The sequence below is a fragment of the Azolla caroliniana genome, unplaced genomic scaffold (genome assembly GCF_043228905.1).
Source record: "Azolla caroliniana isolate FFs.n. ecotype wild unplaced genomic scaffold, voAzoCaro1.0.p SCAF_21, whole genome shotgun sequence".
NCBI classification, from domain to species: domain Eukaryota; kingdom Viridiplantae; phylum Streptophyta; class Polypodiopsida; order Salviniales; family Salviniaceae; genus Azolla; species Azolla caroliniana.
In genome coordinates, this window is record NW_028230456.1 from 409,890 (window position 1) to 436,595 (window position 26,706).

The following is a 26,706-nucleotide window of genomic DNA, read 5'->3' on the forward strand; positions in this document are numbered from 1 at the left end:
GCCAGCACTTGTTCTTCTTTTCTGCCATGGTGTTGGTGCTTTTACCACATGTGTTTGAGGTTTCCATATATAAAAACAAGGAAGGAAGAAGAGAGGCATGTGAAAGTTTCTCGTTATCCATGTATAAATTATTCAAAGAGAAATGAATGTCAGACATTGTAAATTTACTTTCTACTGATGACACAAAAACAATATCTGAGGCAGATTTTTGAAAAACATCAAATGTATGTAATTGCTTGTTCTCATCTACATATTTCCCTAACTATGTATCTCAAACCATTTTTCCCGCAGTCAGATTCATCATGATGTGTTCTACTGAAAATAACTAGCATGCCCAATGCATCAAGTTTCAATAATTAATTGGTGTACTTATTATTGGTACTGCCACGCAAATGCACAAATATCTGCAAGTTTGACCCGATTGTACTTGAGGGGTAGCAGTAGGAGTTGTAAGTTCATCAATTCCTTCACGATTTCGTAATTAGATATAATTAGGTTAGACCAACTTATGAGTTAGACTAGGTAGCATCATTTAATTGATTATTGTTTATTATATTCTAATAAAGTCCGCAATAATCAATATAAAATAAGAATGAATGATCCTGTGATCTATTTCCATGTCCAATATAATTATATATGTATCAATACTTATAGACGTGTTTACTGTAATAAGATCATAGTAGGCACACGATCAGAAAGAACACTGTACTGAAAGCAGGTCAAGTTGTATCATGAAGTTAATTACCGTGATTATGATCAACAAGTAGATTATGGATATGATTATAAGTGCTAGAATCAAACACAATCATGAGCAGAATTATTAGCATGTTGGGTTACATGCGTAAACATGGCTGATTCAAAGCATAATTACAACTAAGGGTGTTTGATCTATAACAAGAGGTAAATTAGCAGATCAATATGAACTCACTCCTATGTGAGCCGATGTATGAATCTTTGGCGACCTCATGACTGACCACATGCAAGAGGTTTGGTTAATGGTGCGCTTCTTCCATACCAAAGTTCCCACCCTCAATATTGAAAAGGGGCATTGTACTGATGCTAATTAATCACAATGATTCTTTGGATGAACGATACAAGTAATTTCTATACGCCCAATTTTAATGAACACACATTCTTTAGCTACGCTGATGCATTTGTTTGATGGTGAAGAGACTTGTGCATAAGAGCCATATATTATTAATAAGAGTAATGTCTTTTTAATGTTTAAATCATGCACTTTAGAATATGCTTAATCTCAATGATAACTATAAGTTCTGGCTAAAAGTAATGGTATTCCTTGTGAAAGTCATTGAATTACAATGTGTTGGGAAATAGTCTCCTAAAATTCAAAAGTGTTATGGCAAACCCCACTTGAATTACATTGTGTTGTGGCATTAGCCATTTAGAATTCAAAAGTGTGGTTATGACAAACCTCACTACTTGTGGGAAGTTTCAACTACCCATCAAAGTGCTCTTGTTTTTACTATTTTCTCAATGTTGGAGGATTCTCGTGATAGATAAATTCCCTAAACTCGCAGGCACGCTTGTTGATTGAGAACCTTCTAGAATTGTTGGTATAGAATGTGAAATGTTAAGGTAATAATCTCCTAGTACTTTATGAACCAATAAGTGAGATTTGTTGAAATCAGAATAAAATTTGGTGGACCAGTAAGGTAACACACTTTTCAAACAACTTGCACCTCATTAATATTCGTTAAACATTCTACTCCCTCCCATCATCACTAGTTGTGTTAACAATTAAGTTCCATGCAATATCGAGCTACAAGATTTGTGTGCAAGAGAATAAAGCAAGGACAAAGTTTTGAAAGGGGAAAGGGAGTTCCGACTTCCAAAACTCCCCTTGTGACGAGGATCCCAATTTTAATTATACTCCCACCTTTTAATTTATTTTTCCTCTTTGTGCTTTATTTTCTTTGATGCTTCTCTTAACAATGTTTGGCATGCTTTTGTGGTTGTTGCACTTCTAGTATCTTCCCCTTCTAAGCTCCTCAAATGACTTCTCTAGAGTCTATAGAGAGTCCAAATTCCAACTTGCATAATTACACCCATGGACAACAGTTAAGTTGTTTGTTTAGGAATAAATGTCTACGATATGTCTCTCCTTCTCAAGGCAATATGCCTTAAGCATATATCAATGCTATTGCATTAAGTGAAAGGAAAGTACATAGCTATTCAAAAATCTTAAGGAGTTCCCAAAGAAAAATGGGACTGTAACATAATATCAATTCAAATAAGCAATTTAAACCAGGTTGTTGCCTACAAGCCCCAAATGTAGTTATTTGATAGGTCATACTTCGATTGACATAAATTCAATGTATACATACATAATAGTAATCCAAGTGGGGTAGGGTAGGGCTCAATTAGATATGGTGTTTTTATGACTAACTAGAGAGACATGGAAAGAAAGATACCTATATCAATTGATATTACATATATGTATTCAAATCCTGAAAATTCTCGGGCAACAAAGTCGTCATTATATTCTTCCCAATCTAATTTATCTTGGAGAACATGATTGCTATGCTATGGTTAGACTCGTAAATGATAGCTTACTTTCTTATTTAATAAAGCCATTTTTTAGTGTTGGCAAGTTTTCTTGCTTTAGATATATAGTTATAACTTATATATTTAGAAAATATGCTCGACACACGATAAAATTCCAAAAGTGGATAGAGCACTCGAATGACTTTAATCAAGACCATGCAACATGGATGGTATGCATTGAATTTAGATTCGAAAAGGGGCTACATGTAATAAACATTTTGTCTTCCTATTTTCACCTAGGGGCACATTCTTAGGTGATACTCCCCCAATTTGGCTGCAAGACAAAGGCTATGGGATGAGATTTGAGTCAAAGCTCATGTACATTTTCCAAACAAAATTTCATGCATGCACATTACCAAAGAATAATTATACTTCCCTGTGGGTAGGTAAATTAAAGTGATGTAAAGCCTGAAATGAATTTGGAGAGCCTAGCCGGCAAGGCATGTGAACATCAATTGGTTGGCCATAAAATGGCTTCAAAAGTTCATATATTGACATAACAACTTACAAACTTGCAAACCACTTCTCACATTAAGGAAATGGCAACTAAACTTTAAAACGTTTAGACTAATCCATATCTACTCATAATACCAGGGATCTCACACCTAGCAATGAGAATGGGAAAAAAATGTTACTTCAATCACCCCAGGTTCCACAATTGTGTGTTGAAGTTAGATGCTAATACATTCAAATTTTAGAAGTTAGTAAGCATCGACCAATCATTTTAGCAGTTAGTAAGTATAAAGTTGATTGCCGATATCGTCTTCTGAAGTGAACCATGATCGACCGAAGCAAGACAGTGCCCATGTTCCACTTCCTCACTCGGGTGCTAACGATAAGGTGAATGGGTTTAGTGTTACCAAAATTATGGCTGGTTAGGGTACTCATAAAAGAGCAACTAAAGAATGAATGAATGAAATGAAATGGAAATGGAAATAGGTCACTTGTCAATTGTGAGGTTTAGAGATCCATGACTTTTGTCCAAAGCCCAAGTGTCCTAGCAAAACCCACAGATGGCTAAGCAGCTCGCCGCCCTTTGCCAGTTGCTCAGCATGAGGGTGTGCATTCTCGGCGATGGCAATGTAGATGATAATGTCCACCCAAACTTCCATCAAAAGACTCCACCTTCTCTCCGATTCCGGCCACTTCTCCAAGATCCGCCGGCCCAGCCCAATACCCGACACCAGAATGCCATTCACCGCCTCGTCTTCTTCCGCATCTTCATCCCGCCCTGCCACCATCAATGATGATATATCATAATCCCTCACCATTGTCATCTCTATCATCTGCGGATGTCGCCTGAATGCACCGCCTAGTTTTCTCACCAATCCATCATAGAGGGGTTTGCAAAGGTCGGGATCTGCTGGGGTCAACCCAGTGGACTCCACTAGCAAATAGAGACAATATCTCGATAGCGCAACACTCATCTTCACTGCTTCCGTTTCAATCCTAACTGCTGACCCACGGCCCGAGAGGATGAGTTCCATCTCGCAAACGCTCGTGGCTAAGTGCCAGCTCAGCACCGCCTCCTCAAGGCCAGAATCGCTCGAAGCCGAGAATTCGGGCCCGATTTGTGACCCCTGGCCTCCGAATGGGAACCTTACACTCCTCGCAATCACATCCCTTTTCGAGGCCAAATTCTCGACGGTGATGTCTGCGAATTTCCGTGCCATCTTCTCAAACAATTGATAGTGGATATCGCCTGCATTCACATCTACAATGTAGAGGATCTCGTTACGTTTCCTCCTCATTTCCATCACAAGGTGAATGTCGAACGTCGTCATCCAGTTCCACATCCATGGTGCTGACAAGGCAGCCATGCCATCGACTACCACTGAGCGTTGCCCGATCCTCTCATGCCAGCATTTCTGCTTCGAGGGGTCGCCGACATACCAGAAGGCACCTTTCAGTACCCTTACATTGAACTCATGGAAGGCGGTTAGGCAATCATTATTCCTCCGCGAGAGCGCTCGTCTCTTCTCGGTGATGTAGGAGCAAGCTAGCCAGACTCGGGTCCAGTTAGATCTCACCATCTTATAGGCTTGCAAGCATTCAACTCCAAAGGAGACAATCACTAGCAAGATGGTCATGGCACCAGCAAAGCGAACATTCGGGGTAGATGTCGAGCCATCTGATCCTCCTTCACAAGCAATCTTAGCAACATCCCCTGCTAGCAAATCGACGGCACATACAAAGAGCAAGAGAATGCTCAAGCCTCGAGTGGCAATCCCAATCCCTTGAAACCAACCCCCCGCCGCCCCCTTGGTGAAAGTCCCGTCAAAGATGAAGCTCAACTCCATATCGATTACTTTCATGATTCTCAAGGGGCTGGGTTCTCCCCGTCCGCGCGGGAAGAAGACCCTCTTCACCTTCTCGTAATCCTCGTCTTTGTGGTGGATGCGGAGGTTCGTGAGGCGGCGGCGGTAGATCTTGAAGAGTGCGAACGCGAGGCACACATCATTGATGTACCTCGCAGCCCTTCGAAGCTCCCTGCATTGCACAACATCCTCATATGTCACAAGAGATGTGTTCTCGGCGTTGAAATTGGGACGAAACTTGTTTTGCTTGTACCATGAAGCTTCACCTGACACTACCAGGCGATGGATATGGTTCTCATCCATTTCAGAGCCATGGCCATGGTCCAAGGCCATGAATCGGTAAACAGAGCGTGAGCACCTCACGACTTGGTTGGCACTTCCGCACCAGAGTGCGTGGACCCTCTCCAGATACTTGAACGCTCCGATGATGAATATCAAGGATGCTGTGCCCAAGAATTTGGTACAATTCCCGGACCTGCTGAGAATGTAGGCCGCACCGATGATCTCAAGCGTCATCTTTAAGCTGTGTCTCTGCCATAGCTCATTGTCAGAGGGTGAGTAGGCGTTGATCGAATCTGAGGCCCCGAGATGGAAGAGGAGGATGGGTGCCCAAAGCGAAAAGACATGGTCGCAGCCACCGGCCAACATGAGGCCGATGGCGTAGGCAGACAGGGCATCGAGACCGATGAAGGAGATCCAGATGAGGGAGTGGAAGAGGGGGTGAGCGGTGCGCTTACGGAAGAATCCTGAGAAGACGAGGAAGAGTTGGAAGGTCATTGTGAAGAGCATGATGATGGTGATTTGCCATTGTTTTAGGGTTTGCAGGAAATTCTCGAGGGTCTTCCGGCTTGTGCTGCCGGAGCAGCTGGAGTCCATACGACAACGGGAAGCAAGACGGTAAGGAGGACATGAATGTGTGTGTGTGTGTGTGTGTGTGTGTATTGAGACAGAGACAGAGACAGAGAGATGGACTTTGGATAGGATTGGATTTGAGTTAAATTGCGTAAGATCCAGAGAAGAACATCAGATATTCCATTGGCTCTTCTTGCGTGAAGAGAGAGAGAGAGAGAGAGAGAGAGAGAGAGAGAGAGAGAGAGAGAAAGATCAAACAGACAGACAGACAGACACCATTTTTCCTCTAGCTCTCTTGCTCCATGATTTCATCTCTGCGGTACCGCCACATTTGGCAGCACAGAGCACAGACATTCCTCATTCGCCCCATTTCCCAAAGGTCTTACTTACATACAGGATTCGATATCGGAATGTATTCCTCTGTCTGCCTTCTGTGTAATTGATTGTTTTCATCTGCGAGTAAAAAGATTGAAATAAGGGCCTGCTTATTATCGTTACATGCTTATTTTAACCTAAGCTAAATTGTCCAATAAAGCCTCTACCCTAATTATATTCTAGATAGCAAAATGGAATCCAATATTTTTAGTACTTGTGGGCCGTATGGCCTAGGCAAGGAGTGTGAGCGTATAACCTTCGGCGGTTGGATAGTTAGGGTAAATAGTATGGTACCTAAAGAATAGTATAAAAGAGAGTAGTCCCCTTCCGCCCACGCCATAAAAAATCCAATAGTAATAGACCATGAAAAAAGTTTTGGAAACCACTTAGTGCTACCCTTCGAATAGAAAGTAAAATTCACAATTTATCTAAACACCCCCTCACAAATAATGAAACACAATTGCTAAGCTTAAGACTCAAATACATTCAACCATCCTCTCTACCTTCCACTAATACTATCATTAAAGAATTTGCTAGTTTAAGTAGATCTTTACGTTTAAAACATTTCTTTAGAGACATGGACTCACCCCCCCTTAATCCATTTAAACTACCAAATCCTAACTGGAATCCACCATCTCAATATCCCCCTCTTGAAAATATTATAAAAAAACATGAAACCCTCCTTTTGTCTAAACTCCAACAACCTAAACCCAAACCCGTTAGGACACCATTTCACCTTCGCACAACCCTTAAGAGCCTTAGGAAAAACAACCAAATTATCGTTCTTCCGGCTGATAAGAACATGGGAGTATGTGTTCTAGACAAACATACCTATTATGAAAAAGCTATAAACCACCTCTTGGATACCACCACCTATAGAAAAGTAACCCATTTTCCATTAGAAGAACTCTTATATAGCCTAAATAGTATAGTGCAAAAAAAATCTAGGGACACTTTCCTTTATCGAAGCTAATTACATACTCCATAAACCTGTAAAGGGATATCAAGTATCTAATATTTACTTTCTCCCTAAACTCCATAAAACACCCATTAGCTTTAGACCCATCTGTTCTTATAATAACTCGATATTCGAGCAAACCTCGAAATGGCTACATTTTCAACTATTACCCATCCTAGTACTCCAAAAACAATACCTAAAAGACTCACACTCACTCATCCAAAAACTAGAACAACTAACCCCCCCTCCTAACAGTTTCATCTTCTCTTTTGATGTAGAATCCCTTTATCCTAGCATCCCCCCTAAGTTAGGACTCAAAGCACTTTGCCATATCATCTCTCCCCATTTTTCCTTAGCCAAGACCAATCTTATCTATACCCTTAGCGCTCTAACCCTAGAGTATCACTATCTAACCTTCGATAATCAAGTATACCAACAAATCAAAGGAACGGCCATGGGTAGCAACTTCTCAGTTGTCTATGCATGCCTTTTCTTATCACACCTAGAAAACTCACAAACCACACCCCATCTCTTCTATTTTACTAGGTACATAGATGATGCATTCAGGGTTTGGACAGGTACGAAACCCCAACTCTTAGACTACCTCAGTATCTATAGCCTTATGACCAATAACTCTATTAAACTTACGATCCATACATCCCCCACTAAGTTCCCTTTCTTGGATATTTGGATCAATCTAGAGAACTCTAAGTTCTCGTTCAATTGTTTCCAAAAACCATTAAATTCCTATCAATATCTTCCCTTCTCCTCAGACCATCCCATACACGTCAAACAAAATTTTATTTCGAACGAATTAAAACGCTACCTAGTTAGAGAAAGCACACCTATAGGGTACCTAGAAATGAAAAAGCGTTTCTTCCTTAGACTCATTAGCCGAGGTTACCCACCAAATTTCATCCTTAAAGCCTTTAATAAACATCCTTTCTCCCTTAGGAATACTCTCATCCATAAGCATAAAAACAAATCTTCCCTTACACCTACCATATTCAAGCTTAGGTACTCTAAAAACTCCCCTAAATTAGGTATCCACTCGTTTTTAAAAGACTTACACGCCGACCTTAGCCTAGATCCCCAACTAAAAAACATTCCTAAGCCCTTCATATGTTGGACCAAGTCCAAATCACTCTATTCTTATCTAGTCAAAACTAAATATATTAGATCCCCAAATCCCCATTAAAACATCACACTTACTATTGCTATCATTCTACTAGAACTAAATATAATAGATCCCCAAATCATCCCTTACCATCAAACTCATTAAGCTATCCCTCTCTACATTCACTACCTCCCTAACTCCCACATCCTCCTTTATACACATTCAAATCCCCTCTCATCCATCCCCACCACTCCCCTTCACTCTTCTTACATCTTCCCCTATATAAGCCTCTCACATTTTTTGTATATGGTCTTTAGCACTGATGAGCTCATATAGAGCGAAACATGTTTGCCAAAAGACCTTTTCTTACATAAATTGAAATTTGAATTCTCTCTCTCTCTCTTCTCCTCCCCTACTACTCTCTTTTATACTATTCTTTAGGTACCATACTATTTACCCTAACTATCCAACCGCCAAAGGTTATACACTCGCACTCCTTGCTTAGGCCATACGGCCCACAAGTACTAAAGATTCTCCTACAAAAGCTATAAAATGTATGGTGGCCAAATCTGGTCTTCTGAAATCCCCACTTTGAATATTATGTATGACTTCATGTATAAGGCACAATGTTTACCATCTTATTTTCATAAAGTTGTCTAAGACCCAAGATGTCATAATCGTAATGGGCCTCACACCATACAACTTTGCTTTCACGATAACAAGAGATTAGGCATCAAAGACCAATAAGAAATGATTGTGTTATACATCATATGAGAAAACTTAGAAGTGACAAATTATTGCTTATACATCATGGCATCTTGTTATTGAAATTCATATATGTATGTATGTACATATAATGGTAACAATCAGAGCTTTGCCACATATTACTTCGATCATTTAATGTCATCATCATCAAAACTTGCACAAATACAGATGAAACATGGTTTACAAAAGGTGAAAAAAGCATAGTATGTAATCAAACTTCTAGACAAACAAAACTTCAAACTAGACATGGCACATAGCCCAACTTACAAAAGAAATTCATCCCTAAACCTTGAGTTTGCTTGACTTCAAGAACGTGTTCAGCACAACCAAAACAAATAATCTCACAATCTATTTTGTGGTAACTAAGCTCACAAACAAGCATGATGGAGAGTGGCAGTGCCTCATTATCGTATGAATATCCAAACACACCTCAATTAGTTAAACAAAGCTACCCCATCTGTAATATGGAAATTTGTTGAATGTAAAAGTCTGCCAAAAAATATTTTTATAATAAAATATGTTGTTGACATTTGAGCTGCATTTTGTCAAAATCAACATATGACAACCAACTTCTAGAGGAATTTTAACCGGCATTCTTTTGGTCAAGCATGAAGATCAATATACAACCCCTGCACTAAGCAAACAAGTCCATCTTTTGGATTTGCCACCAACTCTCTCAAGTAGATTGTTGTAACCTTTATCCAGTGAAAATTTGTCATTTGTCAGTGTAAGAATTCGACAACTATCACGCATTCGAACAATCATCATTAACCATCTTGTATGTTGACAATTACGATTCTCTTTCTTCCTATGAGGAGAATTGTGTGAATATAGAGCCTGAGCTAGACAAATAACTGACTTTCCAAACAGCAGCTTGATAAAAACATTGCACAATTGGCTTGCATATATCTAATGTTTGCCACATTATGCTTCTAGCCATATGAAGCAAAACGATTTTACAAAGAAAATGTTGTGAGCGTAAGTGCTTGAACTTGACCTTTAAAATATGTGAATCTCCAGGGTGAGCATGCCGCTGAAGAACATTATCACAAAGTATGAACGTCATGAGTCAATACATCACTTTCAAATTGCAAATAATGTGCAGGTGAGCTACGACAGAAAGAAAATGAAGAAATTGCAGGTGACCAGAAGGGAGTAAGAGCAAAGAGGAGAGGAGGTTTAAGGTGATGGAACACCCGTCATGAGGCAAGGCCAAAAATTGTTATTAGGAGTTGATACTGTCTTACACTTTCAGCATGAAATAGAGATGACGACGATAAGGACGCATAGCGAAGGGCCCATTTTCCATCTGAGCTCTTATACCCCAATCAATCATACCACCACAGTGACCACTTTCATAAAATAGTGTGAATTATTTTTACGTGTGGCTCTTTATATCTGTTTCCTTTTGACAAGTCATTTATCATGAAATATCCTACTTTGTATGATGTTATGTACAAAGATTGTGCCTTTTCTTTCACCCATTAATATTTCTTCATGAGTGGCAATATTACCTTCATTAATTTTGCAGACACACCTTTTACAACTGCCTTGATATCAAAGTCTTGATCGCTGGGTCTATATGGTTGCTCCCAACAGGAAGGAAACGAGGGCATGTGTTCAAATGCATTAAATCAATCTGTCACTCAAAATAAATTATAAGCCCTGGCAACACAAAATTCGGCAATACTTACATATTGTAGTAGCAGTTGGAAAAAGTCTAATTTTGGCTGATAAATGTTAAAAAATAGCTAGATTTTAACCCTATATGACAAAAAGTCTTCATAATGCATTCTACGTTCAAATTTAGAGGATATTAGCTTCAGAACACATCCAATTAACAAAGGTGGTTGAAAAAATCTGAATAGTACAAAAACATGACCAGGTAGTAAACGAACCATTTTGATTCAAGCCACATGCGTTCTTTCTTGTCTTCATTGAATCAACAAAATATATGTGCTTATGACATAAGCTTATAGAAGAGAATGATCACCTTAGAAAGAATATACATTCACAAAAATGTGAAAAATAGTACTCATGCATAGTAATTTAGGCTGGTCCTTTTTTTCGCTTGAACCTGGATTATACCCTCATGCATAACCTACAAGCAACCATAGAATTTATTATATGAAATAGCATTGATCCAGTGCTTAGTAGATAGCTCTAAAGTTTATTCAAACAAGATACATAGAAACATAGATATCTCTTTAGCGTCCATAATAAGGCCAATGTTGACCCATGGATGTGAGTGCACAAGTTTTCCTAAGAAGGGAAATGTGTGAATAAGGCATCACATACGAGCTCAACCTTCTAGGCAGTGTCTGAAGTATCACACTCAAGTTGGCATCCCCTCTTGATATATCATCATATGCTCACTATGTAAAAATCAAGTGACATTCATCCTCTACTAAGCCTTCACACATACCTTACATGCCTTTATATTTGACACATTTTGATGCCATAATGCAACTCCAATACCTAGCTTGTGTGATCAAGTACGAAGAAATATGAAGGCTCTACAAGATTAACACTCGTGTTGGCAATGAGATAAGGTTGAATACGATCGATAGTTATTTTTGCCTTAATACCGAACCCAATACTCAAATTTGATGTTTACAATGTAAAATTCTAGTTTTGTCATGTTAGCATCTTCCCACTTCTTTCTTCGCGGTTCCATTAACCTTTCTACAATAACTACATGTTAACATCACTTGAAAGCTCTACGAGATCTTCCACACTTCATATTTCGAACCATTTTTTGATGTCAAATACCTAGCCAGATGACTATTTACGAAAAGGGTAGCAACGAGCTCATGTCACACTATCACCACTTTTGTTTTTCCCTGTTTACAATTAGTCCACTCCTAGTAGACTTTGCATGGCAATAACATCATATGTAAATATAACCATTTCATTTGCATATAAAAGCAATAACATAACTAGTTGCATAAGTTTTGGGGCATCTAATCCTTCTTCTTTTTTAATGTTCCCATTATCAATCCCTAAAGCAAAGAGTGTAAGTGGTGGTACATATCCTTCCTTAACCCCCACATTACTAAATATTCTAAGATCCATTGTCAGTTTTAGTTAGCAATAGCAACTTGAAACTCTGATGGCATGTCCATTTCCACCATTTAATTCCATATCTCACTTTGTGATATTGTATCACAAGCTCTTTTTCAAATCAATAAAATAGCAACAAGATGTTTTTTCATTGTAGTCAACTTTCGTCCATAGCTACTCTAAAATTAACCAAATGATTCATAAGAGAATCTTCTTGTCTAAAACCTGCTTGCCCAATTGCTCCTTTGTTTCTACTATCAGCCAATGCACTTATCTTCTGCTCCATGATAGTACTATACAATTTAGCCATAGTTGAGCTCAGCATGATTATGCCATAATGTGAAACTTGATTCATATCTCTTACTTTGATATTGACTTCTTCTTCTTTTTCTTGAGCCTGAGCCAATCATTCGACAAACCTTGTTTAATAGCTTGATCTATAATGATCATTATCAATGACAAGTATGTGGCCTTGTCCCTTTTAAGAGCTCACTTGTAATAAGAGTTACATATGCAACTCTTCCATTAGCTATCTTTTTGTTCCCTTATTGACATCTCTTATATCAATGCACATACTACAATGTGTTTCAATGTTCTCAACGGTAAGAGATCACATCCCTTCATTTATGCACAATTTACCACACTTCCTCCACCTCAAGCCAGTACCATGCAAGAAATTTGTGAAAGGTAAATCATTTATAACATTTAAGACAATCAAGTTCGTGTCATCAACCATACGAATAAGAATCGTTTCATAATTTACACTTCTTTGAGTCACGAAATGGACAAGTATCCATTACATTGTCTTCTAATGACTCCATATTTTGTTTTTTTTTCCAAAACTCGCATTAAAATCTCCTATAATCAACACTCGACAAAGCTTCTTAAGATAAGTATATCTTGAACTAAGTCTATGAAATGATCATATTATTCCAACCCAAATCTACTATACTGGTTTGACTCTTTATGACTGATTTTACAAACAACTATATAGAGCTCCTCTTTCCCTAAATTAACCTTTGTCCACAAGTATCGATTCTAATCATCGCATTTACATAGTTTTATAAAATTATCTAAGCTCTCATTATACATACATGCTACCCTTGTACGTTCAATATTCCCTTTGGAGTTAGGGCATATCGCTTTTATAAGGTGACCATCTATTTTATGTATGTCTTTTTCCTTATGCTTCTAAGTTTCAACCAAAAACATAACCATGCACTGAGCTGCATCACTTTGTCCCAATCCATTATGCCATAGATATCATCTAGAGGTCCAAAACATGCTTCCCATACTTGAGGTATGTGTAGTCCCATATATCATCACATGTTATTCATTTTGAATTCCTTTCTTAAGCCCATATGCTTGCCTTCTATGTTACTTACTCTCTTTTGAAGTTTGATCGGATCTTTCGATACAAACAAGAAAGTAGCAAACAAGCATATGCACCTACAAAGGAATTCAAAATGTGTACCAAGGGATGATGCATTGCACTGCACTACAAGTGCCTCAAGTTTGAAAATCATGTTTTGGACTACTAGACAATATCCAAAGTTAGGAACAAGTGATGTAGCTCAACATATTGATGTTGTAGTTTTGGTTGAAACTTATGAGCATGTGCCAAAATGTAGACCAAAGATAGTTGGTTACCTTATAAAATCAATATACGCTCACTCGAAAAGAGAATATAGGAAATTGAGAGATAGTATGAGAAGCTTTATATCACCATAAAGGTAGATTTGGGTTGGAATGCGAATGATCCATTCATAAACTTGAGTTGACATATACTTTTGTAAAGATATTGATTATGATCAATTTCAATGCTAAATTTAAAAAGTATCAAAATATGGAGACATTTGAAGAAAATATAATAAATACTTGATTATTTCGTCACCCAAAGGTTTGTATTGCAAAGGATTCTCATATATATGCTTGATTGTACAAACTTGATTGTCTTAAGTAGCATAAATGATTTTCCTTTCACAAATATACTCACATGTTTACTAGCTTGAGGTCAAGGAAATGTCCTAGATTGCGCATTAATGAAGGTATGTGATCTATCCTTGGCAAATGTGTTTATAAAATTTGTTCTCTTTATTCTAACTCAAAACCAAAAGCCCTTGTAATTGTGCATTAACAATCTCACATTCCATCAAGAATGCAATGGAGTGAAAAAGAAGGTAATCACAAAAAGTTAGGATGCATGCAAAGGATGTTGAGAAGCATTTGTCGAAGCTCTCCGGTTAACAATCTCACATTCCATTAACAAATGCAATGGAGTGGCAAAGGATAGTAATTACAAAAAAGTTAGGATATATACAAAGGATGTTGAGAATTATTTGCAAAGCTCTCAAACCTTAACAAACTCACATTTCCTGAACAAATGCAATGGAATGAAAAAGGGGAGACATTACAAAAAGGTAGGATATATGCAATGGATGTTGAGAACCATATGTTAAAGATCTCTCTAAGAAACAAGCTTAGAGAAAAATGGCAACATTTGAAAGATGCCATCTTTAACATAGGATCTCAATACTTCCATATGCATATATCAAGTTTCCCATGTACTTCTTAGTTTGATGAGGAATGCAAGATGTATCTCAAATTATTTAAGTTGGCAAAAGAAGAAAATGAAAGGTCCATGGCATAGTACCAATTTAGAAACGTAGTGACGAGAAAAAAAGAAACAATATTTCCAAATGCAAGAAAATATTGTTTAAGCTCCAACCCAAACTACCATGGGAATTCCAAGGTAAGCAATATAGGTAAATTTAGAAATGAAGAGATGCTACAATATGGACAAAAGCTTTATATGCATGAGGAGTGGCTCCTATAGTTAAGAACATTAAAACACCGTGTAATATGCACATTGATATTAGACATCTCAATAAGAAAACAAAAAACGAAGAAGCTAATGGCAAAGTTGGCAAAAGAAGAAAATGAAAGGTCCATGGCATAGTACCAATTTAGAAACGTAGTGACAAGAAAAAAAGAAACAATATTTCCAAATTCAAGAAAATATTGTTTAAGCTCCAACCCAAACTACCATGGGAATTCCAAGGTAAGCAATATAGGTAAATTTAGAAATGAAGAGATGCTACAATATGGACAAAAGCTTTATATGCATGAGGAGTGGCTCCTATAGTTAAGAACATTAAAACACCGTGTAATATGCACATTGATATTAGACATCTCAATAAGAAAACAAAAAACGAAGAAGCTAATGGCAAAGTTGCATATATAACTCTTATTACAAGTGAGCTCTTAAAATAGACAAGGCCACATCATTGATAATGATTATTATAGATCAAGCTATTAAATAAGGTTTGCCTAATAATTGGTTTAGGCTCATTATTTGAACTAAGTCAATATTCAAGCAATAAGAATAAAGTATTAAACTAGCACAATCATGTTGAGCTCAACTATGGCTAAATTGTTTAGCACTATCATGGAGCAAAAGGTAAGTGGATGGGCTAAGAGTCAAAACAAAGGAGCAATTGGGCAAGCAAGTCATAGAAAAGAACACTTGCTTATGGATGATTTGGTTAATTAAAGATTAATTACACAAGAAAGTCAACCATAAAAGAAAGTAGACCTTGTGATATAGTACCACAAATTGAGCTTTGGAATAGAATGGTACCAAACAAAGAGGAAACTTATCAAACTAACCCTCTAGTTTCCTATAATTCCTCTCGTGCCACTTGACTTGAGCAAATTTGTAGAATGTCAAAATAGCACCTTTTTATGATTTCATAAGGCAAATTGTATTTCATCATCACCAAATCTTCGTTAAGTTTCAAGCAACACTAATCATCTAGATCACTTATCAAAATGCCACTCTAGTTTACCATGACTCCCCGTTTGCCATGGAAATCAGAGAAAAAATTCAACACTCAAAGAAAACCAAATCACTTTAAAGTATATGGTAAAAAATCACCAGCCAAATCAACGAGATCAAATATTTCTGATGGTGAAAAAAGAGACATGCATCATCATAAATGAGACATAAATCAGAGAAACATTGCATCTAAAGGCAACACCAAAACACTTCACAGCATATATCATCAACAAAGATTCAGCATTTCAAAGTTAGAAGAACTTTTCCAATGAGAAAGATGAGAAATACATTATCAGAAAAGCATATAAGTAAAGTAATCATTTCTCGATATGCAGCAACAGATCACATGGTTTCCAACTATAACAACCATCGTAAGGTGAAATAATAGAAACTATCATCACAGATGAGAAAGAAGGCCGACAAAGATTGTAGAGGAAACCTCGCCATTATTCTATTTACGCGGCAAAAAACAGAAACTGCCATGGGGTATTTCACATGAATCCAAGCTTTTGAACATGGAAGAAAAGAAATGCATTATCAAAAATGAGATGAGAAATCAGAAAATGCTAATCACTTCTAAATAATCCTTAATACTGTGTTGCCCTAGAAAACACTGATTTTCTTTGGAAGGTGAATGAAAAGATAAATCCATTACATTCAAATATTCCAAGTAAAAGGAGACGAACATTATCAACAAGAAACTCTAATTTTGCACTGCATCATTTGTGTTTACTTTGAGAACTATATCTCCATTTACAAGGTTAAACAAAACAAACATAACTTTACATGGAAACAGGAAGCAACAAAAAAGTCTAAGAAACGTGTGTTGTTGTGTTGAATCATGCCATCTCGTGTTGTGGTGTGATGTGAAGTGTTCAAGGTCTTACCTTTAAAATTCTGATTTCCTGATCGTTCAGGCGCCTACCGCGTATAAGGTGTTCAGCAGACATAGAGGACAACTCATCAGCAGAATCATCGAGAGATGTCAACCTCGCTGATGCCAAGAGAAGTCATTCCATTTCTCTTCTCCTTCTCCTTCTTCTCTTTCTCTTCTCTCTTTCTCTTCTGTTTCCTTACCCGGCGACAGTCTTCTTCTCCTCTCTGTCGCTTGCTTCTTCTGTTTTTGCTTCTTCTGTATTCATTCATTTCTTCTGTCTACTTCGGAGAAAGAGAGAGAGTATATATTTCTCAAAATACCCCTCTCCACCAACTCGAGAGAAACTAGGGGTATATCATGAATTACCAAAGTCCGCATTTTCCACTCATTTGTCATTACTCACATTCTTCTCTCCATTATCTTGTTTCACAAGTCTTGAATCATGTCTCTCCTTTGAAAGATGAGGGACTCTTGTCGCCCTTTGCTCAGGGTGCCATGTTCTCCCACATGGTCTCAAGGAGCGTCCGTCTCCTACACTTCACTTCTTCAGCTTTCTCCATTGGGTTTTTCCTTGTAGCGAGCTCGTTTGTCTCCCATACATATCCTTCCTCTTTTTGTGCTTGAGTGGGTTATGGGGCATATGGTACGTGGTACGCGGTATGCAAGGGAGTTGAGTCCAAATGATGCCCTTACTCTTGTTCCTATGAATGTGAAGGGACACTATCCTTATGAAGTTCCACAAGGAACGATCATAAAGCACCAACCATGCAGCCGTTCTTTTGGAAATTATCTAAAGACCATCAAATGGTTCACAGTTGATTGGATGTGGCCAATATTGTGAGGTGGGGTGATTTGGACTATGTCGAAGGTAATTATCAATTAGTAGGATTTTATTTTGTCTTGACTGGAGTTTGTGAGCGTTTAACTAGATGCTTGATTGGATGGTTAACGTTTTGTGTGCATATTGTTAATTGTTTATTGAAGTTAATTAATGCTCATGTGGTATTTTTCGTAGATTTCAAATTTCGACAACAAGATTTTCCTTAGAAAATGGTTAATTGTTTCGCCTTGTTTTGCTTGTGTCTTTTCATGTGTCAATGTAATCTTTTCCGGCTTGCACAAAATTTTATTTTATTTTTCCAAAAAAAAAACTCCTTCCATTAGTTATAAAATTTTACAAATGATACGATTATGTACAAATCCCTGAAGGGGCACGATAGTTCCATCTTATGTGGATGGCCACTAACTCAAGAAAGGGAGAGAACGACCATTGTTGGATGAAGGCTATTAGTTGTCTTTCAACTCCCTCGGAGCCGCCCTTAAGGCCATCATATTGGCTCTTCAAAGTGGCTACAATTTCACTTCATGTCTCTTGCAGTAACCTTGTTGGATGTGCGGTTTGGTTGGAGAAGACTCGCCTACATCGTTGTTTCCATAGAATCCAAAGAGTTCTTGGGCTAACCAATTCCAACACCTCTTGAGATTTGTCATTAAGAGGAGTGGAGTGGACATTGCCATTGGAGGAGAAAAAGACCTCTTGTGCTTTTATCACCAAAGACATCCCCTCCTCCTGATGCTCGTATTTGCTAATTGCGGCCTGCCATGATAGCCAACATATATTTCCCCACTTGATCGAGCCTTGCACCTGGCACAATTGCAACAAGCGGCCAACCCCCCGCCATATTCAAATATATATTTGGATTCAAATTATTGTAGACATCACTCAAAACACAATCATATCTTAGGTGCTATATCGTTTCCAAATTTGATTCATAAAAAAAAACCTGCTATGTTATATAGTGAGTGAAATTTTTTTCGCGTTTCATTTAGAAATGAATAGAATGACAAATTCTATTGTTACATAATTAAATATATTGTTCTCCCCATTGGGATGAATAGTTTGGCACAATTTATCACAAATAAAAAAAGTGGATGAGGATGTGTTTTTACATCTCCCAATTCTCCACCATTCATATGCCATTGAAGTATCTCAACAATTGATGTCCAAGGGATTTTCATCCTCAACTCTATGTGTATGCATCGCTTTTCATTCTTCTTTTTGTCCCCCTCGTGGAATTTCAAGAGATGTGAGAATCAAGATGATAGAAGGTGGTTGATTGCCACGTGTCAAGAACTACATGTGATATGCTCAATAATCTTGGCATCGACAATATAGAGCAGAATATGGACACATTTGCTTATGGTAGATGTTTGAGACTCCTGGACCAACAAGAGGGCCACCTAATTACACACATGATTAAGGTATTAGGGATAAAATAAGTAACATCTCTCTCTAATCAATATTAATATATATAACGCAAATATTTTGTATTCATAAAATTTAACAATATAACTAGTATAAAAAATATAAAAAACATGGCTTTGTTTTTTAAATGAAACCATGAACCTAATCATTGTGTTTAGATTGCTTGATATTTGCATTCACATCAATTTTATGATGTTTAAGTATCAAAAACGTGTTAAGTATCATTCTTCTCAATTTAAGCATGCTCAAATGATATGTTACAATATTTTGATTATTTCCAAATGATGTTCTCGATGTGTTGTTTTCAATAGATTAACCTTGTAAATATTCAATACGAGTCATATAAATATTCTCACTAGATTACCTGAGATATAGCTAACAGGTAGATGTTGTAAAGTTATATGTATAGTAGTTGTAGGAGGTGGTATTGGGGAGATTGGTGATTGGGTCAATGGTTCCTCAACATCCTCATCTAAGCATCTTCCATGTCGTTTGTCAAACCATTCTTTGACGTCATATATGTGAGATCCATTGGCTATGTTTCCTCCACCACAACGTCGACCTACGACCTTCACAATAATACCCATAATAGTGATTGCACCTAACATGATAACAAACTCGACGATGGCACGACTTGGGTCAGGGCGGAACCAAGGAGAGCCAGGTTGTTGGTGTTGTCTAGCATTGTATATGAGATTTGCATGATTTGTTGACATCCTCACTCAGATTTCTAGCTTTTATAACTTTGTCACTCTATGCATGGATATATTATTATTACACGGTGGATATGATCTTGTCACGACAATTTACGCAAGAATATGAGAGATGTTGAGGTTTATTAGTCTCTTAAGTGTTATTCCTAGGTGGTTATTGCTACGACAACTTGAGAGTATGTTTCCTACAACATAAGAGTATGGTTCTTGTTGCAAACTATTCCAAGTATAATGTTTCTTGATCCACAACTCGATATCATTTTATAGCGTTTCATAGTCAAACGTTTATTAGGCATTGATTGCGGACGCGTGTCTAGACATTTAATCATGTATTGGGTTTAATTGCACGTTTTCTTTTGTTTGACATATGACCAACTTCATGTAATTTGGATTTGGAAATTCCTTGCATGTCTCACTTAATGATGCTCGACCAAGCTATGATTTAATTGAGATTTCTATGGGTAATGCGTACTTCAAGAATTGAATTCATGTTAATACGGTATGCCGTACAATCATCATCTCATAACCAAGAAATCAAACATAGAATTGAAGAGACAAATGAATTGATCGTGGGTTTTTTATTTCCACAAACAAACAATAATTACATCAAACAAGTTATTGGAATTTCAATGCTTGCTCTAACCATTCTCTTGGACTCTTTAATATTTATGTAAGTTCCAATGATGATGTTTGTATTTCCATTTAAATAAATATGAATTGTGAGTTTAATTTTACTACAGGGATCTAGGTTGCCTTACGTTTCATCTAGATTTACATACTATTTGAGTTTTATTGGGCAATTTACGGTGTGTTTGCATTAATGGGTTCCATCTCTTACAATGATTTATGACAACGCTCGTTGGCTTATGTTTAATGCTTCATAATGTGCTCACTACAAAACTTCAAACACATGCAACCTGTTAAACCGAGAAAATAGTGATTGACGATGAAAATAGTGTTAGCATGTCAGAATTCCTCCATAATGACTTTAATATTAGAGGCTAGCATTTAATTATTCATAACTTACAAACACACTATGTTTGTTTATTTGATGGTTACCAGTCTTAAATTGTATTATTTGAGTAAATAGTGGATTTTTTAAATTTTGCATTAATCACATTCATTACATCCAAAAATGATTCCACTAGAAGGAATCTCTATTAAGACAACGAAAAATGTTTCTCATTCAATTATGCTCCAATGATTATTTATGCTGATATTTAAAAAATAAATCATGTGTTTCCTCCAATGATTATTTATGCTGATATTTATAAAAAAAAATCATGTGTTTCCCTTTAATCTATTCTAGTGTATTGTGCAATCTATTTTAATACTTTGGATGCAAGTTAATCGAATTAATCTCATATCTTTTGCTACATCCTATATAATGACTTGTGACAAATGTTGCTTGACTTATGCTATTCAAATGTGATTGGAGTAAAATTATGTTAATTTGGCATTGGTATTCATTACATCCATCCCAAACATAAATGTGCTAAATTCCAAACCATGGTGTTTTGACAATCAAACTTGAGAGTGCCTAAAGCTAGGGTAATCATCCCAATTGTCAAAACACCCCATCGTATTCATAAAAACAACTATTATACCGAATATCACGTAGATAGTTCTAATTATGGTATTTCAAATTCCATCTAATTATTTAGGAGTTTAATTATTTTTGTTTGGCTCATGTTTAGTCTATAATTTAAGCTCCAATGGAAACTTTAATCCATGCTAATCATTAAACTCATCCCATATTCGTTGCATTTGTTGGGAATGTTGGTGTACTAGCAATAATAAGATAAACTAAAACCAATAAATCAGATATAAACTACAAATGTTACAAAAAATCAATGTGGGATTTGAGAGAATCAAACTCACAAACATCTCATACTTGAAGGGACTCAATCACCTTCGAGGTCGACGTATACATTTTGTTTGATACACATTTTCTGATATTAAGAATGATCAATTTATTGTTCCTTTTCGCATAGTTTCTTTGGGGATATTGTAGTTCATGGTCGGGTATTAGCATGGAGTTGATGATATGGCCGTAGCACTAGTGACAAGTTTTAATGGATAATGGTAGGCTAAGTGAGAAACTAATTGTCCTGAGACTTGAGACAACACATATAGTTTTGGAGTTCAAGTACATAGAGGGGATTAGCCATCCCCTTTGACATGACATCGTAAAGACAATGTAATGCTTTGTTGGTGAGGCCAAGCTCTCTTATTTCAGATGCATAATATAATTAGCTCAAGAGGTATAATACATAGAAATATTTTGTGATATAGGATGCCGATGGGGTTTTCTATTTGTCTTGATGTCGCTAGGAGGCTGGTTTGATGAGATATCAAGTTCAACCAAACTCACTATGTGTAACACATTTCATTGGAGAGTGTATGTTAAAGTCCAATCTTGTCATAAGTGTTTTTTTTGTAACTCTTTATATGCTAGGAGGAAATGTCAAGACTTTGTGAGACCACACAAAAGAAAAACTAAAGTATTGTGATGTCCTTAAGTTGTCCCAATTGGGGCACAATCCTAATTAGAGTTGGGACTCACCACGGGGCCCAATCTCAGTCCCAAAGAAGGCACCACCTTAGGTTGGGACAACCCAATCCCGACTGGGAGTTCGAAGGGGACCTCCCAATGGCCATATTTGGCCTGTATAAGGAGGATTACTCCTCATTTGTAACAATTCTGACATTCCCATTTTGAGAGATTCACTCTCTCCTATTCTCTTGTTCTCATATTGGTTCCAATGAGCTTGTAACATTTCTCTCTCTCTCTCTCTCTCTCTCTCTCTCTCTCTCTCTCTCTCTCTCTCTCTCTCTCTCTCTCTCTCTCTCTCTCTCTCTCTCTCTCTCTCTCTCTCTCTCTCTCTCTCCCTTTTTGGTGGTTTTGGGGAGTTGTCCCAACTCAATCTCCACTTGTGCCAATTCCGAGTGGTTGATCGTGGTTTGTCCCAATTTGGGACGGTTGTAAGCTTTTGTATTCATAATGAAATATAACTATGATTTATGTCCTAATTGGTGTCTCAACTGTGTTTTCTTGTGGTTTTGAGACCATCATAATCTAGGGGCATACCATGTACAAAGTTGTGCACAAAAGCATTGAATGTCGACGTTAGTACTAAACTAAGTGCACGATTAGGAGAAAAGAAGAAAAACAAAACTATCTCAATTGTTTTAGGCCAAATGACCTTACCTCAATGTGAAACGGAACAACCTTTTTGTGAGAGAGTTATGAAACTAACTTTTGTGACGTGTTTGCTCTTTCTTCTTCATTTTTGGCCTAAATTTCTCTTAGATAGAATCCAGGCTTGTTGAGTACACTCTTGTCCAAATCCACCTTTATACTTGTTTGCTAGTACGCTACTTCATTCACATCAAACATGATCACTTTCTCTATTGTAATGCATGCTTAGCACAAAGTCATAATGTGCCTTCATGTTAATGCATGTAGGATGATTCTCCATCAAGGCCAACGTGAATCATTGGGCTTGATTACCACATATAGATATCTAGGGTTTCCATATTCACATCTAAACCCACATGTAATGCGCTTCATTGACCCAATGGACAACATGGTTTTTGTTTACGAGCCCTATTCTATACAATATTATCACATGTCTTGACCTTGTAGGGCTCGCTTTTTTGCATGTTTGAGGACAAAAAGCTAAACCTCAACCTCATGTGTGTTTGAGCATGTATGCCACACATAATTGATGTGTTTTACTCTACATGAAGCTTTCTCTTTAAAACTACCCTCAAAGTATCACATATTTGACATGATATCCATTGAATTTCATTCAATGAAGAATAGGGTACTACTACGAGGGACATTTTAATGCAAACTTCATCTTGATTGTCCTAAAGTCTAGATATCTCCATACATAACCATTTCACCCTCCTTTGTTGCTTCAATCATTTGTGAGTTGTTATTGTTATGACATGTAAGTTGAGCACGCATCAAGGCATCATCTAAGTATATATGTAGTGAGTGTGCTTCTTAAGAGTTTCTTCGACATGATGTCTTGGAAGCAAATAATAAAGGTTATGCATCCGAAGTCATCCTTATCTATGCTCCATGCAAGTTTGTTCCAGAGGTTTGGCTTCATCTTGTGGATTCATGTACATACACAAACGTTAATTCTAATATAGGTTGATCAATTTATCTCCACTTCACTAACTTTTTTAGACTAGAACTTAGATGTACAAGTTTCGTTAGTTATAAATTCAGTATATTACTTCATCAGGAACTAAAATCTTTCTTCTTCTTCTTCTTCTTCTTCTTTTCCTTTTGTTAGAATTGTTAAAACAAAAGAAGCAAAAACAGGTATGCTAAGCATGATGCTTTCTGTACAAATTTTCTGAATAATGCGGAAGAGAAGCTGTGGGAAATCGAATCTGAGACCCTTCCGCCGCCCCCAAATGGATCATCATGAAGAGGTTGATAAAAGCAGCGCAGAGTTCAGCGATGATATGGATCGATTCCACTCTGCACCTCCTGCTAGATTTGGGGCCCCTTCCCAATGTTGTCCTCATCAATTCCCACAGGTACAACAATTGGGGCATGGACAAGGGCCGGAGGAGCATAAGAGTGGGTATGGGTACAACGTTGTTGGGTAGTAGAGACCAGTAGGAATATACGTTGGTCCACCTATATAACATCCATTATAGTTGATACATACTCATATTTGTCAAATCTACTACCTCCATGGATTTTTTGATTGTTTAACAAGAAAATGTCAAGCAAAACATACACAAGTTATTGATTTGTGAGCACATGCGCGTGCATTACCTGGATAGCTAGGAGATATATGATGTAGAGGTAGAGGATGATGAGGGTGATGATATAAATGAGGGGGGTGAGGATGAGGTGATGAGATTTGAACGTGTGCGGTTGTGCTCCTTGCTTGCGCCGAAGTAGGTTCTGTCAATCGTGTTGGTGGTGTTGATTGTGTCGCAACCGATGGTATTGGTGTCATTGACACTTGCGCCGGAGTAGACTCTGTTTGAGGTGGAGGCACAGGGGGAGGAGGTGGCATTTTCTCAGGAGGCAATGGTGCAAGAGGCATCACTGCTTGTGGTGGCACCTCTACATCTCCATCTAGACACCCTCCACAACACCTATCCACCACTCCTTTGGACCCGTAGGGAGAACCATCACCCACATGTCTACTAATGCATGCTCGTCTTATGGCCTTTGCAATGATAAGGAGGATAATTATCGTCGTGACGACAATGATGACTCCCATTATGGCTAGTCCTGGGTCTGGGTGATGCCCCTCATTTTGTTGGGTTGCATTGTAGGAGAAATCCACATTGGTTGTAGACATAATGTTGCTTAATTTTTACAATCTTACTGTATAATATTCCTAGGGGAGTGGTTATTGTAAATACAATTAGAAGAAGCAAAAAGAGAAGGGTATATATTCCCCGTCCTATTGTGTTATACCCATTTTATAATATCTCTCCTTGGTCAAAAACTTATGTTGCTTACTTTTCCTCGGTTTCTATTGAAATGTTAAATAAAGTAGGCAATCCTTGTTTATTACATTGTAGTCCTTTTTCCTACGGAAGTGGTTACTATCAATGCAACTAGAGAGAAGGAAAAATGGAAGGGCATATGTTCCCCATTCTATTGTGGTATGTCCATTTAGTAAAAAATCTTTCCCTAGTCAAAATCAACATTCCAATTGGAATGTTAAAGAAAGGAGGCGATTGTTTTTTATTACTTTGCATTCCTTTTTCCTCCCAATTGAACAATATGGGACGCATGTTTTCCTTATTGGAGTATGTAAGTATGGTGCTTAGTCCATCCTAATATCATCAACATGTATCATTTGTTTTTTTAACACATAATCTTGTTGTTCATATAAATAAACCATCCTTTGTCAATCTTGCTTATGCAGTTCCTTGGGTCATTACTTTATATATATGCATGTATATTTGGACATCATCATTAAATCAACAAGATGCCAAGAGAACCAATGTCTTTTGGTTGTAATCGTAATGAGTACACGATCCCATTCCATTGAGCCATGCCCACATGGTTATATCTCATTGCAACAATTTTGTTTCTTGACATAAATTTTACCCTCTCTCCACATTTGATTGGTGATGACCACCCTCTTTGCCAATAGACACATTTAATCTCTTACCACTACTCATTTGTAATGGAACAATTGCCTATTTTTATTACACATTCAATAGGGTTTATTTTTTTGGGCACTATTCTTTGTGAACCAAATTTATATTTTCCCTTTCATTTGAATGACATTTCTATATCCTTCCACGATGCTAAATTTCAATAACATACCCAAGAGTTTTCATCATTAAGCACAAGCATGACACATCCTGTGTTATTCCATTTACACAAATTTGTTGACTTCACTTTGTTTATGGATAATGTTTATTATTTAAATTTACACACGTCATTTGTGAAGCCACAACCACTTGTTTATTTTTTTCTTCCCGCAACAATACATCCACCAAACACGACTCTACATTTTCCTGTTACAATGTGCTTTCACAAGGGATGATTATATCAATTTCTTGTCGCACAAACAAAAAACGTTGTTTATGTGAACTATAGTTTAACATATTGCAAAGAAGGAACATTGGTCGTTTTAATGTTCTTAGAGTTTAATGCTTGAGATGTGGGTTAGACTAAATGAACATGATTTCTCACCTCTCTAGAGTAAAGAAGCTTCTCTCCACATACATAGTTCTAATTTAATTTTATGTTATTTAATTATAGCAAACTAAGCATTCATATATGTATACATACATTAACAAGATTGTAATGGACTTCTCTCAACGTGAAACATATGTGTTAATGATTTATCACACCCCAATAACATATTGGTTTGTGAAATATACTAGATAGAATTTGTATGAATCCTATAGATCTCATTGTTATTGACCGTCTTTTCCATACAAATCTTATCCATAAGTGTTGTCACATCAAATTGTTCAAATAGTTGAAAT

General features: G+C 37.2%; 3 protein-coding genes and 1 long non-coding RNA gene across 6 annotated transcripts; all 4 read right to left on the reverse strand.

Moving 5' to 3' along the window:
* Nucleotides 1-3,492: 3,492 nt before the first annotated feature.
* Nucleotides 3,493-5,847, reverse strand: LOC147850140 (uncharacterized). The gene has a single exon (XM_087336621.1). The coding sequence runs from the start codon at nucleotides 5,757-5,759 to the stop codon at nucleotides 3,513-3,515; it is 2,247 nt and encodes a 748-aa protein (XP_087192747.1). The 5' UTR covers nucleotides 5,760-5,847; the 3' UTR covers nucleotides 3,493-3,512.
* A 3,388-nt stretch (nucleotides 5,848-9,235) lies between these two features.
* Nucleotides 9,236-16,986, reverse strand: LOC147850141 (uncharacterized). 3 transcript variants are annotated; one of them, XR_015531660.1, is made up of 4 exons: nucleotides 16,739-16,986; nucleotides 10,986-11,051; nucleotides 10,465-10,589; nucleotides 9,236-9,439 (listed from the first exon to the last, which is right to left on the reverse strand). It is a non-coding gene; the product is annotated as an uncharacterized LOC147850141 (long non-coding RNA). The 3 variants fall into 3 exon arrangements; XR_015531659.1 differs by lacking the exon at nucleotides 9,236-9,439 and having other exon boundaries at nucleotides 10,226-10,615; nucleotides 16,739-16,984; XR_015531658.1 differs by lacking the exon at nucleotides 9,236-9,439 and having other exon boundaries at nucleotides 10,226-10,589; nucleotides 16,739-16,983.
* A 1,542-nt stretch (nucleotides 16,987-18,528) lies between these two features.
* On the reverse strand, nucleotides 18,529-19,917 carry LOC147850142 (uncharacterized). Its single transcript, XM_087336519.1, has 2 exons — nucleotides 19,359-19,917; nucleotides 18,529-18,969 (listed from the first exon to the last, which is right to left on the reverse strand). The coding sequence occupies exons 1-2, from the start codon at nucleotides 19,708-19,710 to the stop codon at nucleotides 18,878-18,880; spliced, it is 444 nt and encodes a 147-aa protein (XP_087192645.1). The 5' UTR covers nucleotides 19,711-19,917; the 3' UTR covers nucleotides 18,529-18,877.
* Nucleotides 19,918-24,021: 4,104 nt separating this feature from the next.
* LOC147850143 (uncharacterized) lies at nucleotides 24,022-24,998 on the reverse strand. The gene is made up of 2 exons (XM_087336623.1): nucleotides 24,515-24,998; nucleotides 24,022-24,373 (listed from the first exon to the last, which is right to left on the reverse strand). The coding sequence occupies exons 1-2, from the start codon at nucleotides 24,969-24,971 to the stop codon at nucleotides 24,258-24,260; spliced, it is 573 nt and encodes a 190-aa protein (XP_087192749.1). The 5' UTR covers nucleotides 24,972-24,998; the 3' UTR covers nucleotides 24,022-24,257.
* Nucleotides 24,999-26,706: the final 1,708 nt, after the last annotated feature.